The following is a 19,349-nucleotide window of genomic DNA, read 5'->3' as shown; positions in this document are numbered from 1 at the left end:
CAAGAAAGATGAATTGATTTTGGTTAAATTAGATATAACTGACAATTCATTGGTAGGGAAGATGCATTATTTTCCAATTGTTATCCTCCCATGGTTTAAGTGATTTGTGCTCTATTGTATTTTACGAAAAGAACAGAGGAACTTTCAATGATTTAGATTGTATGTATTAATCATACCCAGTGGCTGTGAACTATATATCTAAAACTGAAGATTTTTGACATCTAATTCTGTGACAAGACTTTGGCGCTAGATACCCTACTCATACCCATAATCTCAAATCCATTTACTGATACAGTTGGACAATTTTCTGTTTTAATTCTGTGAGGCTTAAAGTGTCATTTTTTCCTGCAACCAAATAAAGCAAGAGTAAAATATTTAGGCTTTTTTTCTCATTCTAAAGTAAATAGCATTGAAGCTAAATTAGCTAAATTTAGCTTCAGTTTTCTTAAATTTGTGTATCATTGTTTCCCATGACTAAATGTGGTCTATAATTAAAACAATCAAAATAAAATTTAATACATTAGGGCAAAGGAATAAGAGATCATTGAGAAAGCTTTAATGACACTTAATATGCGCTGCCATATAGCCATTCGTTTTATGTGAGTTTTTTGGAAAAAATGTTTTAATTAATCAAAGTCTTGAATATATCCAACAACTGGTAGTGTTTCCCAGCATATTTTCTACTGAAGTAATCAAAATGCTTTAATACGTGTGGCCATGAAAGCATGTCAAAACAACAAAAAAATTAAATCCCTATTATTTAGTGAAATGTTCAAAAAATGACAATAGTTTGTAACATGATATTTTACTTTTGCAGCCTGCTAGTATTGCACAAATTTTTAAAAATGCTACATTTAAAAATATATAACGGGTCAGTATATATTAATTAAAATTGGTATTCCTTTTAACCCTATGCTTCTGCTCTTAATTTCAACAGAATTTGCATCTGAAGCCAAGAATTTTAAATGATTCATTTGGAGTTAAAGGCATCTGACTTAGTTCAATCACACCATACCAGCCAGCTAACTATCTTCTCTCACCAACAACAGATCACAATAGGAGCCAGTTTCTCTGCCTCTCGAAACAATTTTAGAATAGATTGCCAGTGACCAAAAAAGAAAGATAAGCTCAGCACTGTATATATGCACACTTCTCATAACATGATTTAAAGCTCAACACCTTTCAGGTTTTGGAGGAGGAATCAGTAGTTTTTTTCCCTCTCTTCATGCCCTTTGCTGGTAACACCATGGGTACGTCATATGTCATAAATACCATGAAAACTAATCCATCAGTTGTAATGGCTCCTATAAAACACCACAGTGAGATTGCAATAAGACTGGAAAATAGGCTACAAATCCCAGCTATGCTCAGGCTCGCAATGAAGCGAGACAGAAAGGAGGTGGGATAGGGATCAAGTGATAGATGGCCACCTGAACCATGACCAGAAAGGGCAGGGGTCACAGGCCAAGGTCTTTATAACATCTCCACCACCTAACTTCAGTAAGGTACTAATCTAAACTATCATAACAGCTATACAGGACAAAGAGAAAGAATAAATACGCTTACCTTTGTGGAAAGCTTCCTGGGTCCCTTTCTGCCATTTCTATTTGCCATTCCAGACAGTCGTGAGAGTCTCGCTTGAAAACCTATCAAACAAGGAGTAGTTTAAGAGATTTTGATATGACCTATTTGACAGCTATTTCAGTTAAAAGGGGCATGGGGTGCACTCTGACCTCAACCCTTTAAAACACTGCCAGTCAGGCAAAAAGTAATTGGCAAGTATAATTGTTAATTTTTATAGACAATAGTAATGTCTTGATTTGGTAGGAGAAGGAAACTTACTAACCCTTTGAGAACTGCACTTGTATTTTGGCACCAAAATCAAATGCATCAAAAATAATTTAAAAGCTTGGTTTTCTCTGAATAAATTAAGAAACGTTTCGCATATTCTACAAATTTGAACATAACAAGAATCAGAATTATTTTTGTGGCTAACTATTTTATAGAAATATAGATTTTGATTAAATACAGTACTTGATAGCACATTTTTACCAAGACTCAATCTGCTCTTCACCTCAGGCTCCATTTTCCAAAAATTAAACATCGTAACTCTTTTCTGTATTTTACTCTGCAAATTTGCCCCATTTGAAGATTTACAGATTTTATGCAAAATTGTACATTCTACCAGATTATGAATTGGCTAATACCCTCATCATATGAGTTTACCAATTGCCTGTAATATATGCAAGTCTAACTGGCTGGCACGCCAGTGCAGTATTGACAGAGTGCTATACTATCGGAGGAGCCGTCTTTCAAATAAACGTCCTCTCAGATGGACGTAAAAGATCCCATGGCACTATTCTGAAGAAGAGTAGGGGAGTTCTCCCTAGTGTTCTGTCCAATATTTGTCCCTCAACCAACATCACTAAAAACAGATTATCTGGTCATTATCACATTGCTGTTTGTGGGACTTTGTTATGTGCAAATTGGCTGCCGCACTTCTTACAGTGCAACAGTGACTACACTTCAAAAGTACTTAATTGGCTGCAAGAGAGTTTGGGATGTCCTGAGGTTGCGAAAAGCACGATATAAATGCAAGTCCTTTCTTTATATGTCAGTTTAGTCATAGCAATTATATTAATTCATCCTATTACATACAGCAGAATTCTACTATAGATTGAAAAACTACAAAAAGTTGTATAGTCAAAAGGCAAATTGTTATGCAGCAAGTATAAGAACTTATGTACAAAAACTGGCTTAGACACACAAAAAGGGTTTAAAATTAAATTAGGCAGCACATAAAAGTAGAAAACATGGTTTGATAATATACTCATACAGATTTGTAAACTGAACAACAAAACATCAATTAAGTATTTTAACAAAATATACAATTAGCAATAAACAACAATATGCAAGTTTTTAAATATGGTAAGAAAGCATCTTCCTTTTCTCTTTGTATATAAACAATGTTATATCTTGCTTCCTTCTATTGATTCTAGCAGATCTACTCAATCCATTTCCTTCCTAGAGGAATTATACACTTGGCAAAGGCATGAAAAGGAAGAAAAGTGCCAAGTTCACACATCTCCAATATCCTAAAATTGACAGACTAACACTTCACAGTTCAGGTGTGGGCCACTGGTGACTCTCCTGTCAAGCAAACAAGTAAAATTATTTAATAGTCGCACACCTCCAATTGGAAGCAAGAATGGTACTGACCTCTCTGGGCTGCTTGTGACATGAGAGGGAAGGTTCCAGTTAAGATGCTCTCAAATACCGGATCTGGCAGTTCCCTCTCCAGTTCCAGGGCATCCTCTTGCTCCCACCAGGGAATGATCCCTGCAATACCACATGCCCCACTGGATTCCCCCTCAAAGAACCAGTCACTTTGTTCATCATCACCTTTAAAAAAAAGAATCAAGTCTTAAAAGAAGCAAATTTATATGAAAGGAAAATTGTTCAGTACAATTATTCACTAGCAAATGGCTAAGCAACGTAACTTGTCATATATCTGGTATATAAAATGCTCAAAACATCCATGGACTACTTGTTTTAATATGCAGTTAGGAACAAAGTTATACTATTTAAATCTCAGCAAACAAACATGTAAAAAGTGAGAGTGAAGGAGGAGCCTTATCATATGATTAATTGATAGTCTTGTTATCAGTTCACTTTTAAAAGGAATTATGATCAACATTAATTTATTTTTCTGCCTGCTTTAACTGATTTGTTGTTTTAAAAAAAAAAATATATATATATATATATATGGTAAACACTGATGAGATAATTGGGAAACTGCGCAAGACTTTCTGAGCCTAAATCCGTGAGGGAGGTGAATTAATATCAGTGATCATTAGCATGTTTACAGTCGTAATTTCAAGTGTCCTTTGCAGCTTCCTGAGACTGTTGAGTTCAATCACTTTTCTAAGCCTATTCCTCCAATGATGCCATCAAGTCACTGTTTAAAAAACTCAAAATCAGCCCCAAAAAGCACAGTAATATTAGAGTTTTTTTTTAAATGACTAATGGTGATACACCCTTTATTTATCCTTTGAAGATTTTTCAAATGCTTTGAAATTGCAGTGTGCGAAGATTAGCAGACCTTAGTTATCTATTTTATTGAAGGTATTAACCTATTTATTTTAATGTGCCCATTTGATATGCCTGTCTTACCTGCCAAATAATGAGCAAATATCATCCGTTTCACAATTAAAGATATAGTTCAAATATGCCCTCCAATGGTTCAGCAAGTTTATCCAGTAACTGAGCTATAAGACTAGGCTTGTGCTGCGCTAAGCTAGCTAATCTCAGCCACTGCAGCAAACATTTACTTACTTGTTCCCTCCGCAGCTGCTAACTGGCCAGCTGTGTTTCTGGGATCTTCTGTTTTTGTTTCAGATTTCCAGCAACTACAGTTTTTTGCTTTTTGTTTAATAGTGTTGCCACAATTGGCCTCAGCACCCTGAGTTAAGAAAGGGAAAACTGTCCAGGGGTTCAGCTCCTGATCACAACAACTCCTGCTAGAAGTGCTTGCATGTGAATATCGAATGTGGACAGAATCAAACTTGGCGACTCGCAGTTAAAGCTCACATGAATTTCGACAAAGAACAAGAGGGCATCTGTGAACCATTCCCCAGCAAGAGTCAATTCCTTCAGGAGGGAGAAAACTGATGAGAAAAAAGGGGCTGCGGTGTATACACCCTGGGAAGGACACTATTTAAACCATGGAATTTCACTGAACAAATTCATCTGGCCTGCTCTAGCCCTTCTTACAATTCTGTCCTGCACTTTACCTTTCCCCAATTTCTATCTGATCCCCTATATTTCCGATGCTCCCTCATGCATGCCACATCTCCTCTGTTGCTCTTCAGACTTTACGAATGCTACTAATGCTACTCACACCTTTGTTCTGATGCACTTCTTTTAAGAGAGTTTCCATCTCTCTTCTGGCCTAATGCATTTGGACTGTGCTTCCTGTTCTATGTGCATCCAAATCTCCAACCCAGCCATCATGGAGACTAGGTGCCATAGTGAATTAGCAAGCTATCATGTCATCTATATGACTTGGATTCAGCAGCTGCAAAGACTTTGTGAAATGTGTTTGTGAAATATCAACAGCACAATAATGTCAACAATTCAGATCAACCTAGCATTCTAACTCAGAGAAGTTACGAGAAATGGAAACATTCAGACCGATGGAGCTGGTACTGTCCTGAGGTTGGCATTAAAGTACATCTTTGGGACAGAGCAGAGGCAGCGTCACTCTGCATGTGATTGTGCTAAACCCAGCTTGGAAATGCTTCCTACTGGGTACCCAAAGTAGGAACACGCTCCAACCCTACTGTTAATTTTTGTGGTCATGGTTGCTGCTGAAAAAAATGGTTGGAGCAGAGAGTAGGTTAAAGTGCAATATTTTTTGAGTTTCTGCTCCCATGGGAAACAAGTCTATTCACTCAAGTCAGAATAGATCACCTTGACTCTGCAATGTAGACTGTCTTGCACTATTTTTCCCTAACCCTCTCAATTGGAAAGCTGAAGCAGCATATAGATTTAATAAAACATTTACGAAAGAAAGTACAGAAGAACCAAGCTGGTGACATGGAAGTATGTCTTGCGGACAGTTACATGTAAGGCTGAGGTAGCCCATCAATTGCCCGCAAGCTGTTCTATGCGTTCCACATTAGAAAACTCAGTAAAGCAAATACTTCTAAAGCTAGTTATAGCATGTACAAGGTATTAATTATTTTACAGAAGAAAATAAGACAGCAAACCATGCTAATGATGTCACCCGAATTGCTGAACAGTATTACTGTCTTTCAGTTTAGGAAAAGGTATCCATTATTCTTGAATTGATTTTCAAGATTTGAACTGGAATGTTAGTTATTAACTCACAAAATGGGCAGCTTATACAGGATTGAACAGAAACCATTTTATGTTTCCAAAACATAGAAAAATGTATTTAATAATAACAGTAAATTTACTGATCTCATACTCCCAATGGGGACTAGTGCTCAAAGACAGTGCAGATTGGAGACAGGATGACAACACTATAGTGCCAATTCTTCAATCCATATCTGCTCTCTATGAATGCAAAATTGGTGAATTTACGAAGAGCGATTAGTCTTTAAAATTCAGGCATTTAGATTGCTATAACGATTAAAATTCTGTCAATATTCAAAGGAAAAGTACAGAACAAAATATTTTGAACAAAATAAAAACTAGTTGATCTCTCATAGCATCACTCAGACAAAACTAAAATGTGGACATTATTGTGCTGTTGACATTTCACAAATGCATTTCACAAAGTCTTTGCAGCTGGCTGAATCCAAGTCATATAGGTGACATATAGGTCTCCCTCTTCCTGGAAATGGCTCTTTGTCTCCTACTCTTGATCACTTCCAACTCCTCTTCTGTCGATTTACCTTCCACTCTGTCTTTCTTTGAATGGCTCACATATGGTTTATTGTTGTTTCTGTATTTCCATTTGTCTGACTCCCATTGCTGTCACTCCCTCTTTCTGTAAGTATTTCCTTACTTCCATTTCCTCTCTCTTCTGTACATCCCACCCCATATAACCCTCATACTCTTTCTTTCTATATGTCTCTCCTATTCCTATCGCCTCCAATGATATCTGGAACGATTCAGAAAGCTGCAAGAACTGTCATGTATCCAACGATATGAGTTCGATATTCAGTTTAATTGAAGACCTATTCAAAGTCAATATCCAGTTTGTATTCAAATCATTTTCAAAAACACAGACACAATCTCACTTTTCCACTGGAAAATATCTAATAAGAACATAGGAACAGGAGGAGGCCATTCAGCCCCTCGAGTCTGTTCCGCCATTCAATTAGATCATGGCCGATCTGTTTCTTAACTCCATCTGCCCGCCTGTCTATTCCATCAGCATGAGTGCCCTTGAAAAAATCTCACCTTGGTCCTCAGAATCCCAACATGATAAGTCCCAACACCAGCATCACCGGGCACAACAGCAGCACCAACATCCACACCAACCTTCTCCGTAATCAACTGATGCTGCACTGGACACAAGGCTTCATCACCCGTGCACACTACTGCCCAGGACATCAGCGATGGCCTCACCAGGTCCAGATTTACTTCACTAAACATTGTACACTCTGGCTGCCACATGATGCACCAGGTTGGCACCACCCCACACCAACACCATAAAGCATCCCTACAATGTCCATGCCATTCCTTTCACACACATCACCATTGGGTGGTGGGGGGGGGGTGGGGGGGTGGTTGGAGGGGGACGTTATGTCTCACCATTCACTGGAACTCACTAAAACACTTTCAAAGGTGCACACAAATCTGCCCATGAAGGCAACGTGGTGACAATAAGGATTTCAATGCTTGACAACACTTTAACAGAAAGTTTACACTAATATTGGCTAAAACACCCAAGTGCCTACCCTTGTGTGTTGTTAGTTGGTATGATTGGACTAGGATGGAGGGTGAGTGTGAGGGGTGGCTAGTGAGATGGAGAAGTGACAATATAGATAGAGAGGGATGGAGGTGCAAGGTAAGTTGGTGTGAGTAAGGATGTGCAGGAGTAGGGTAGGGAAGGCAGAGTGATGGGGATGTGATGAGTGGAACAGGAGGATGAGGTTGAGTGTGGCTTTGCAGTAACATTTCGTGATCTACTGAGATCACTGAAAGGTTTGCGCCACTGCAGCCTGGTCCTGCTGACGACATCCCTGCTTGTGTCCTCCTGTGCAATGTGCAACCAGGCTGCGTTGGTGTCCTGGGGAGGTGCCTTCCGCCCACGGAAGGGAAGAGGTCCTCCCTGCGTGCTGTGATTCCCTCCATAAGCATATGGAGGGAGTAACGGGAGAGCCTGGGTGCAGCCGTGCACCTTTGTGCAGTGCTTGTCAGTGTTTGCAGCACCTCAATGCTACAGAACACAGCACAACTGTCAAAATAAATTTGGACATGGCCCTTTTAAGGAAACCGGCTGATGACACGTCGTCAAATTACATCATCAGTCCAGCTTCCTATTAATTGGCCGGGAACCTCGCAGGGCGGGCTTAACAAGCCCCATCATCGTAAAATCTTGTTGGAGGCCAGGATCGAGACAGATGCCACGTCCCTACAAGCCACAGACGTCGCCCGCCCTGGACACGCCAAGGTTAGAAAAATCCAGCCCACTGTGTATATGTATATTTTATATAAAACTAGCTGGAGTGCCCGGCGGTGTCGAGGGTTTTTTGAGAGCATGTTGTTATGAAAAGTAGAAATAATTTTTATATATATAAAAATGAGTTTGTCTGTCTGTCTGTGTGGGAAGGAGAGAGAGAGAGGGGAAGGGGAGAGAGAGAGAGAGAGGGGAAGGGGAGAGAGAGAGAGAGGGGGGAAGGGGAGAGAGAGAGAGGGGGGAAGGGGAGAGAGAGAGAGAGAGAGGGGGGAAGGGGAGAGAGAGAGAGAGAGAGAGGGGGGAAGGGGAGAGAGAGAGAGAGAGAGGGGGGAAGGGGAGAGAGAGAGAGAGAGAGGGGGGAAGGGGAGAGAGAGAGAGAGGGGGGAAGGGGAGAGAGAGAGAGAGAGGGGGGAAGGGGAGAGAGAGAGAGAGGGGGGAAGGGGAGAGAGAGAGAGAGAGGGGGGAAGGGGAGAGAGAGAGAGAGAGGGGGGAAGGGGAGAGAGAGAGAGGGGGGAAGGGGAGAGAGAGAGAGGGGAAGGGGGGAGAGAGAGGGGGGAAGGGGGGAGAGAGAGGGGGGAAGGGGAGAGAGAGGGGGGAAGGGGAGAGAGAGGGGGGAAGGGGAGAGAGAGGGGGGAAGGGGAGAGAGAGGGGGGAAGGGGAGAGAGAGAGAGGGGGAAGGGGAGAGAGAGAGAGGGGGGGAAGGGGAGAGAGAGAGAGGGGGGGAAGGGGAGAGAGAGAGAGGGGGGGAAGGGGAGAGAGAGAGGGGGGGAAGGGGAGAGAGAGAGGGGGGGAAGGGGAGAGAGAGAGGGGGGAAGGGGAGAGAGAGAGGGGGGAAGGGGAGAGAGAGAGGGGGGGAAGGGGAGAGAGAGAGGGGGGGAAGGGGAGAGAGAGAGGGGGGGAAGGGGAGAGAGAGAGAGGGGAAGGGGAGAGAGAGAGGGGGAAGGGGAGAGAGAGAGGGGGAAGGGGAGAGAGAGAGAGAGAGAGGGGGGGAAGGGGAGAGAGAGGGGGGAAGGGGAGAGAGAGAGAGGGGAAGGGGAGAGAGAGAGAGGGGAAGGGGAGAGAGAGAGGGGGGGAAGGGCAGAGAGAGAGGGGGGGAAGGGGAGAGAGAGAGAGGGGAAGGGGAGAGAGAGAGGGGGAAGGGGAGAGAGAGGGGGGAAGGGGAGAGAGAGAGGGGGGAAGGGGAGAGAGAGAGGGGGGGGAAGGGGAGAGAGAGAGGGGGGGAAGGGGAGAGAGAGAGGGGGGGAAGGGGAGAGAGAGAGGGGGGGAAGGGGAGAGAGAGAGGGGGGGAAGGGGAGAGAGAGAGGGGGGGAAGGGGAGAGAGAGAGGGGGGGAAGGGGAGAGAGAGAGGGGGGGAAGGGGAGAGAGAGAGGGGGGGAAGGGGAGAGAGAGAGGGGGGGAAGGGGAGAGAGAGAGGGGGGGAAGGGGAGAGAGAGAGGGGGGGAAGGGGAGAGAGAGGGGGGAAGGGGAGAGAGAGAGGGGGGAAGGGGAGAGAGAGAGAGAGAGAGAGGGGGGAAGGGGGGAGAGAGAGAGAGGGGGAAGGGGAGAGAGAGAGAGAGGGGGGGAAGGGGAGAGAGAGAGGGGGGAAGGGGAGAGAGAGAGAGAGAGAGGGGGGGAAGGGGGGAGAGAGAGGGGGGGAAGGGGAGAGAGAGAGGGGGGGAAGGGGAGAGAGAGAGAGGGGGGAAGGGGAGAGAGAGAGAGAGGGGGGAAGGGGAGAGAGAGAGAGGGGGGGAAGGGGAGAGAGAGAGAGGGGGGGAAGGGGAGAGAGAGAGAGGGGGGGAAGGGGAGAGAGAGAGGGGGGAAGGGGAGATAGAGAGGGGGGAAGGGGAGAGAGAGAGGGGGGAAGGGGAGAGAGAGAGGGGGAAGGGGAGAGAGAGAGAGGGGGAAGGGGAGAGAGAGAGAGGGGGAAGGGGAGAGAGAGAGAGGGGGAAGGGGAGAGAGAGAGAGGGGGAAGGGGAGAGAGAGAGAGAGAGGGGGAAGGGGAGAGAGAGAGGGGGAAGGAGAGAGAGAGAGAGGGGGGAAGGAGAGAGAGAGAGAGGGGGGAAGGGGAGAGAGAGAGGGGGGAAGGGGAGAGAGAGAGGGGGAAGGGGAGAGAGAGAGGGGGAAGGGGAGAGAGGGGGAAGGGGAGAGAGGGGGAAGGGGAGAGAGAGGGGGGAAGGGGAGAGAGAGAGGGGAAGGAGAGAGAGAGAGGGGGAAGGAGAGAGAGAGAGGGGGAAGGAGAGAGAGAGAGAGAGAGGGGGAAGGAGAGAGAGAGAGAGGGGGAAGGAGAGAGAGAGAGAGAGAGGGGGAAGGAGAGAGAGAGAGAGAGGGGGAAGGAGAGAGAGAGAGAGAGAGGGGGAAGGAGAGAGAGAGGGGGAAGGAGAGAGAGAGGGGGAAGGAGAGAGAGAGAGGGGGAAGGAGAGAGAGAGGGGGAAGGAGAGAGAGAGGGGGAAGGAGAGAGAGAGGGGGAAGGAGAGAGAGGGGGAAGGAGAGAGAGGGGGAAGGAGAGAGAGAGGGGGAAGGAGAGAGAGAGGGGGAAGGAGAGAGAGAGGGGGAAGGAGAGAGAGAGGGGGAAGGAGAGAGAGAGGGGGAAGGAGAGAGAGAGGGGGAAGGAGAGAGAGAGGGGGAAGGAGAGAGAGAGGGGGAAGGAGAGAGAGAGGGGGAAGGAGAGAGAGAGAGAGGGGGAAGGAGAGAGAGAGGGGGAAGGAGAGAGAGGGGGAAGGAGAGAGAGAGGGAAGGAGAGAATGAGAGAGAGAGAGAAAGAGAGAGTGAGGGAAGGAGATAGAGAAGAGAGGAAGACACCCCGGGGAAGGGGCTGGACTCAGAGCCCGGCGGGTGAAGAAGGGCGGCCGCCATTTTGTGAGGTCGGCGGGAAGTTTGAATTGCGGCGGCCGAAGTAAGGAAGAAGGCGAGCGCTCCCTCCCTCTCCCACCCCTTCACGCTTTCCCTCCCTCACCCTCTCTCTCCCTGCCGCTCTCTCTCTCGCCCCTCTCTCTCCCGCACTAACGGCAAGAGAGAGAGGGGGAAGGAGAGAGAGAAGAGAGAGAGAGAGAGAGAGAGTGAGAGAGAGAGAGAGAACTAATGAATCAACAATTTCCTCACCTCCATTACCATTTTTTTAGCTTCAGGCCCAGCCGGTCTTTAATGGCCGCCATTCACCTCAGCTCAGCTCCCGCTCGGCAGTTTGAAGGATTAGGCCCCGCCCACAAACGCCATGAAACGCCCCCCAATTGGTCAACCATCACGTCACTCAACGCTAATGAGCGGATTTTGTCCGTTTTTTGTATACTGGCCGAACAATTTTTATCTGACCAAAAAGTAAATACGCCTATGAGACTCCCCTAATCATAATCTTTCTTTTGATAAAACATGTGTAGTTACGCTCTATAACTTTTGAGTGATGCCCCAGACAGACAGACAGGCACCACGATCCTTTTATTTATATAATAAATATAGATTACATATATAAACAGACACATACACACAGCTGCTATTTAGAAAAAAAACCTCAATATAAACTTCATCTGAATTAAGTTCTTGAATTTTTCCTCTCGGGAAAGTGTGACAGGAAAAGTGCTATGGGGAGTAAATGTAACACTTAGAGAAAAAGTGCACCATATTCGAGACTTTTACTATGCTGTGGTGTTGCATGTAGGGAATCATGACCAAATGTAGTCTTCAGGTGAAACAGGGTTAGAGAGTGGGGGATAATTGGACTAGAGAGTGTACAGATGTAATTAATTTTGAAGTCATACACTCTTTCGTTTTCTATAATACTTTGATATTATTTATAATTAAACAGCAAAATGTATAACAATTTGGAAAGCAGAGAAGTAGAGTTGTTTGTAATACTGGCTGAGAGGCTGGGAGATGCAAAACTATGGTGCTACAGCACCATCACAGGTGGCAGGGTGTAATTACAGTGTGACAAGTTTATAGACATTTTCCATATTAAATGTGGAAATAAGAATTTAGAATGGGAAAAGTTGACAGAAAACACCTGCAGACAATATATATATGAAATGCACCTCCTGTGAGTAAAGCATTGAATTACACACCAGACATTACCAGCTTATTTGAACAGAAAATCAAAATTTTGCACCGTTCATTTAAAAAAAATGGCTAATTAACATTTTGTCATTAAAGTTATACAAGTTAATGAGGGATTAACATATTCTGCAGAAGACAGAAAATATTGTAGAAAGATCCACGAGGGCCTGAATGGGGAGGGCCCGAGACTGTAAGGAGACCTTATTGTCATAGAGTCCAGCAAGATTTTTCAACAATATGATTGGTCTGTAATTAGAACCTAACATTGGTTCATGCCAACCACGACACCATGGATCAATTTGCAGCATCAGGAGTCCTTATAATATGATTATACAATATTACAGACACAAACAGCACTTGCACAATGATATAATGAAGAAAGTGTTTTAAAGTCACATAATATGTGGTATGCAACCATGGAGATAGCCCAATTACAACAAATGCACTTGTCATCACAAAGTATTCTCTTTATTTCTTGGTCACCTGCTATATATTTTATATATGTAGTGGGGGTTTTTTTGCAAGAGGGAAAGGGCATTTGTCTGATCCATTTTCCTCTTATGGAGTCTCCTCACACTAATCACCTACCCCAATCAATGCTGCCAAATGGTGTTGAGGTGTGCAAGAGTGGCCTGGATGGCTGGCCCTCCGATTTCCCCTCTCCTAGAAAACAGTGGACTTCAATTAGTCCAGCCTTCCTCCATGCCCTCTAACATTTTACTTCGTACTCATTTAAAAACTAGCCTGAAAGTAATCACTAACAATTTTTCATAATTGTGAAATAAAGAGAGGGGAACCAACACTCTGAAATTTTCCATCCTACATTATTCAGCACCTAAACACCACTAATCAGATGCAGAGTCTCTTCTTAGACTGGGTCATTAGACCTGGAAATCTTACCCGTGCAACATTTGACAGAATATTTCAATGCATGAGTGAAAGCCTGTGCCAATATACAGATATATTAACAGGGAAAGAATTTCCCAGAGCAGAGATTCCTAACTTAGAAAAGGTAGAAGAGAGTGTAGCAGTACTGTTTTTATGGGAGGGATTGCCGGGGGCGGGGCGGATTGAGATGCGATGGTAAGGTATTCAGTGCTGAAGATCTGTATTTTTATTACAATTAGATGTTGCTAGTCACTGTACAGAGATAGAGTACTTTGCAATCACAAAATATATCTAAGGTATTCATTTGTAAACTTCCCTTTTAAAGTGGAAAGCAAAAAAAAGTAAAACAACCCAACACACACTCTTCAGGGCAACCACTTTGAATCCCACCACTTCCTTCTCTTCTCCCCCAGCCAAAAATCGCTAAAAATTTTCATCCAGATTTTGTTAATGTGTTACTGTCAATGGAAGGTTTCAAAAAGATACCCAAGTATTGAGACTAGATGCCACGTTATGAAATGCAAAATTGTAATTTCATGCAGTTTCATTAAAGAAAGAAATAAAAGTACCAATACCTTGCCTTCCTTCATCATTGGTAAACAAGCCAGCATCACTACTGCTGAGGCTGCTGGATTCACTGTAATAAGAAAAAGAATAGATCAAAAGAACAATTGATCTCTGAATCGTAAAATTTTAAAGAGACAAGGCTGCAGTCAGATGGAAGTTAAGCCTGACAAAGATCTGAGCAAAATAAGATGATTTTTTTGAATCAAACTGTAAATATCATGATTCCATTAACTACAGAGCATATTATTTTTGCCACATAAAACCACAGGAATCTAATGGGACACTGACAGTAAGCCAGATGTGGCTGCAGCAAGGTGCTGACACAATTGATGCATTTCATTATTTGCCTCCATCAAATGTTTCCCTCTTCTTTCTTATGCCATGCTATTTGGCTTGATCCAGGAACACTGCTGCTCAATCAGGGCAAAATAAAATGAAAATTTTCCAATCAAAAGCGTACCAAGCCTTTCTTCAAGACATGAAACAGAATTACCTCAAGATGTTATTACTTTTGGCAACATCATTTGCAAATGATAAAGGAAATGCATTTCATTGCAGAAAAAAATTAAACTTCCCTGAAATTAGTTTCCATTTAATAATCCAAATTTCACAAAACACAGTAGACCCTCTATATAACAGTGCCTTTAGCAGTCCCACAAAAAACACCTTATATGATGTTGATAATTAAGGCAGCAAAACAATGAAATATATATCAGGGTGTTATAGTGGGAGCTTACTGTGTATTACATGATTGTAATCTACTTCAGGAGCACAATACCCATAGTATAATACATGGGCAGCTCAATTTATAATTACATATTTAATATATACATTCAAACTAAGATTTGTCAAATGCCTTGGTCCAGCAATATTAGGCTAACAGTGTCACCCAAAGTTAGTTCAAATATATCATTTAATACTGCAGCAAATGCCATTATATTTTGTTCCATAAAAATCATTTAAATCACCAACAGGTATTACTTCAGCCAAAGAGCATGAGCACATGATTCACGTACATGTTCAAACTACCTAGCATTTCATAAAATATTACAGATGTTTATTATAACACTATTATCGAGGTATTTTATCCAGATTCAGTCCAAGATAATATAACTTTTTATAAATACAGAGTTTAAAAATAATCACTTATTTTTCGTTAGGTTTTCAATTCACTTAACAAAATTAAATTAAGGAACAGTGGCTAAATGGTACAGATGCAAATGCACTGTGCCACATGCTGAGAGACTAGGTCAGAATCCCTGCTTCAATGCAGATCATACTTTTCCCAAAAGGTTACTGATTTTAGCTGGGTCGTTAGAAGCAGCAGCCCACCAACTATCCAAAAATCAAAATAACCCATAGAGACAGTCAGGACTGCTGCTTTCTTAGTCAAAGCATAGGATGTGTGGACCAGTGGAATCTGAAGTTAAAATATTTAAAATATAAAAATAAAAGCTGTATCTAGTGCATGGTATCTCCAAATCATGAATATTCAGATTTCCTTAAATTTGACTCCCATTGCAGAAACTGATCTAATCCTATTTGAGCATTGAATTTAACCCAGTTCGAATGCCCATGAGCCCATATCAACTTGCACTCTTGTACTGCGGCAATGAAAATTGGAAGGTAGCAAGTTAACCATTGGAATTTATTACAAACTTCATTTATGTAATTTTGAATCACTGCTACAAAATACTTATTTTCAGTAATTTAAAAGAAGGTAGTCTTAAGGGTTAAAGATAAAATAGAATGTCTTTTTATAGTCTCATTTTACATAAATGTGAATAAAAACTTCTGCCATTTCCTCTCAGAAAATGTATTTTACCCCCAAAGGGCTAGGTACCTTAGCGCCCCCCATTAGCACCTCCGGGGGGCACTAAAGGGGCGCAAAAGACTTTTCGCCCAGGCGCGGTGCCGCTAACGACTCCCCGGGAGTTCAGCGGCGGCAGTAACCGATAGCGCCCTGCTCCACTGCGCAGGCGATAATGACATCATCACCGTGCACAGCACCCCGTTTTCCCCGGGTGATGACAGCGACCGATTCAAGGGGTGGGAATGGAGCAGCAGGAGGCTTGCGGGGCGCTAAGTAAAGGGGAGATGGCAGGTGGGGGAAAATAAAATCAGCCAACTTACTTGTCGCGGCCCGGCACTAATCTTGGCTGCTGGCACGGCACCCCGTTCCCCAGTGATCCCTGCAGAGTTGTGGGCTTAGGCCTTCCCCTTTAATAAGGGGGAAGAGCCCTTCCATGCGGCAACACTACGTGACCCAGTGCATAGCACTGCAAAACGTACCGCCCTGATATTCAGGGTTAGCGCTCTAAGGAAGTGGAGTGCTTGAATTAGCGCTCCACCTCCCTCTTGGGGCGCTAAAACTGAATTTCGCGGTCGCTGGCGCTAATGTTAGTGCCCAGGCGATGTTAGCGACCCAAAATGGTCAATACCAAATTTTTCCCCCAAAGTATCTTCAAATAATTTCATTTTTACATTTTAAAACGTTTTTGAAGAAGTCAGGAATACTTTTAGTAGTCACTGGACTGAATTATTATGTTATATCATTTCATGTATAGGAACATCATCATACAAATAAAGAGTGCAAAGCTAAGCTTAAGTACATTCCACAGTACTAGGTACATGCCTTTGAAAAGGTTAAGGATTGTGTCCCGTATTTGGCATACTTCTGTATTTCCCAACTGTCACATCTAACATAGTAGTAAAGTTCTCCCTCTACTTTTGAAATGTTGTCTGCTTGCCTAAAACTTAATGAAAAATCCTGCTGACTGCTGTGTTCTAAATCAAACCAGAATTAGGTCACATGCTGAACTGTAAACACGATCATACTCCTCAGCCCTCCAGGTGACATCTCATCTGTGTGGGGGGAAAATGATTACTTACACATATCTGTGTTGTCAAAATAGTACTTCCAAGGTAATTACCATTGTGGTGTGCCTCCTGCCTGGGCTGGATGGATGAGGCCTGCTGCCAAAGGGTCACTATTCCCCCCATATTTCTAACCACAAGCTCAGGTGTTCCAGCACTGTAAATTGGTCCAAGCATGTCAGCAGTTATCTGTATTCCAAGCAACCTGCAGCCATCTTATGCCATACCACACACAGAATATTTGACTGGTGCGTACAGAAGCTGATAACTTTCTGATGAAGAGCGATAACCACTAAGCATTACTGACTGGAAGTTGCTGAGTGGTAACTAATCAATTTCTAAATAAGTTAACTCTATATGGCTCTGTCAACAGTTCAAATCTGCCAATCCTATTGATAACAGCTTATACTTTCAGACACTATACCCTCATTAGTCTTATTTTTATAGATAGCTTAAATTTAACATGCATCTTTTGAGAGGTCTGTTAAAATGGAGTCATAAATTCAAAGGAGGTCTCTGCCCTACTTAGCAGATGATGTTTGTAGCAGGATTTTTATTATTCCAAACCAACCACTAACATCAAAAATAAATAAATGTGCTCTGGCTTTTATGAAGGTGGAATGATTGAGCACCACTTCTCTTTGCCAAGTTCATCTCTGGAATGCACTAAATAAAGAAGTAAAAAATGCATTTTTGCCTCACAATAGGCTATTCCCTCCCCTATCTATCCATGGGAATGCACTGCACAGAAATGGACACAAAATGCTAACAAGTTTATCAGATCTGTAAACTAGAAGACCACAGGAGGTCAGGTATATGTGTGCACACTACTTTGTTGATTTAAAAAAAGAAACATTTTGGCTCAATTAGTAAATGCACTATTCAATGTGGACATGCAGACCAGGAAGGTCCATGACTGACACTTGGGTTGCACTGAGTTGGCTGGGGGGAAATATATCAAGGGTTCCTACTCCTGATTTCCATCCAGTATCTCCTGCTAGGAAGTACATGTATGTGAGCATCAGATGAGAACAGGATCAGGAGTGGTTGTGATGCCTCTCAGTTAATAGTCTGTCAACACTATCTAGGCTCACACAGGAAGACCGACCATTTAGGCAAGGTAACAATACCTCAGGATCAGCAACAGCTTCTGAACAGTAGGTGAGAAAATTGCAGGGGAATAATATTTAAAACAAATACCTGTACTACTTAAACCACCAAAGGCAACAATCAAAAATCAAGCATTTTCCACATGTTGAGGTTCTACGCTTGGCCATTTCAACAACAATTTGCTTTTATATAGCACCTTTAATGTAGTAAAACAACCCAAATACTTCACAGGAACGTAATCAGACAAAAATCGACACCGAGCCAAAGAAAGAGACATTAGGGCAGGTGACCAAAAGCTTAGTCAAAGAGGTAGGTTTTAAGGAGGGTCTTAAAGGCCGAGAGGTTTAGGGAGCGAATTCAAGACCTTAGAGCATAGACGGCTGAAAGCACAGCTGCCAATGGTGGGATGAAGGAAGTGGGGGATGGATAAGAGGCTAGATTGGAGGAACGTAGAGTTCTCGGAGGGTTGTAGGGCTGGATGAGATTACAGATATAGGGCGTTCGGGAACCGGTAGATCAGCAAGTACAGGGGTGATGGATAAACAGCACTTGGTGCAAGTAAGGATATGGGCAACAGAGTTTTAGATGAGCTTAACTTTATGGCGAGTGGAAGAAAGGAGAAAGAAAGCTAGCCAGCAGCACATTGGAATAGTTGGGTCTGGAAGTTAACAAAAGCATGGATGAGGGTTTCAGCAGATGGGCTGAGGCAGGCACGGAGACGAGCGATATTATGGAGGTGTAAGTAGGCTTGGTGATGGGGTGGATATGGGGTTGGAAGCTCAGCTCAGGGTCACGTCGGATGCCGATGTTGGAAACAGTCTGGTTCAGCTTGAGGCAGTGGCCAGGGAGGAGGATGGAATCAGTGGCTAGGTCCAAAGTTTGTGGTGGGGGCCAAAGACATTGGCTTCGGTCTTTCCAATGTTTAATTGGAGGACATTTCAGCTCATTCAGGACAGGCAGTCTGACAACACAGAAACACTGGAGCGGTCGAGAGAGATGTTGGTGAGGTAAATCTTAATGTTGTCAGCGTTCATGTGAAACCTGACATTGTATATTAGGATGATAGCGCCGAGGGGCAGCATGTATATGAGAAATAGGAGTGGCCAAGGATAGATCCTTGGGGAACTTCAAAGGTAACGATGCTGGGCAGGAAGAGAAGCCATAGCAGGAGATTCTCTTGTTACGACTGGATAGGTAAACGTGGAACTGAACGAGGGCAGTCCCATTCACCTGGACAATGGAGGAGAGATGATGGAGGAGGATGGTGTGGTCAACCGTGTCAAAGAAAAAACAAGACTTGCTTGACCTCAGGACGTCCAAAAGCACTTTACAGCCAATGAAGTAATTTTAAAGTGTAGTTATTGTTGTAATATAGGAGACACGGCAGCCAATTGCGCACAGCAAGCTCCCACAAATAGCAATGTGATAATGACCAGATAATGTTTCTGTTATGTTGATTAAAAGCTGCAGACAGGTCAAGATGAATAGTGCACCACAGTCAGTCACGTAGGATGTCATTTGTGACTTTGAGTAAAGGCTGTTTCAGTGCTGTGGCAAAGGCGGAAGCTTGATTGGAGAGGTTAAAACAAGGAGTTGCGGGAAAGATTGGTACAGATTAGGGAGATGACAACACGTTCAAGGACTTAAGAGAAAATGGATGTTGGAGATGGGGCAGTAGTTAGCAAGGACAGAGGGGTCATGGGTGGGTTTTTTGAAGAGGGGGGAT

General features: G+C 43.3%; 1 protein-coding gene across 5 annotated transcripts in view; it reads right to left on the bottom strand.

Moving 5' to 3' along the window:
* gpatch2 (G patch domain containing 2) overlaps positions 1-19,349 on the bottom strand; it is a 342,724-nt gene that overhangs the window by 299,581 nt on the left and 23,794 nt on the right. For 4 of the 5 annotated variants that reach the window (XM_085981062.1, XM_085981060.1, XM_085981067.1 and 1 more), the window contains exons 3-6: positions 13,645-13,706; positions 12,770-12,844; positions 3,220-3,402; positions 1,567-1,646 (exon numbers count right to left, since the gene is read on the bottom strand). In XM_085981062.1, coding sequence (XP_085837188.1) covers positions 1,567-1,646; positions 3,220-3,402; positions 12,770-12,844; positions 13,645-13,706 — 400 coding nt within the window. The remainder of the gene's footprint in view (positions 1-1,566; positions 1,647-3,219; positions 3,403-12,769; positions 12,845-13,644; positions 13,707-19,349) is intronic. The other variant, XM_085981063.1, reaches the window with a different exon arrangement.

Source organism: Somniosus microcephalus, chromosome 3, assembly GCF_052327205.1.
Source record: "Somniosus microcephalus isolate GS21.2 chromosome 3, FLI_Smic_1.0, whole genome shotgun sequence".
NCBI lineage: Eukaryota > Metazoa > Chordata > Chondrichthyes > Squaliformes > Somniosidae > Somniosus > Somniosus microcephalus.
Note: the sequence above shows the minus strand (reverse complement) of the source record. Positions and strands in the feature narration are given on the sequence as shown.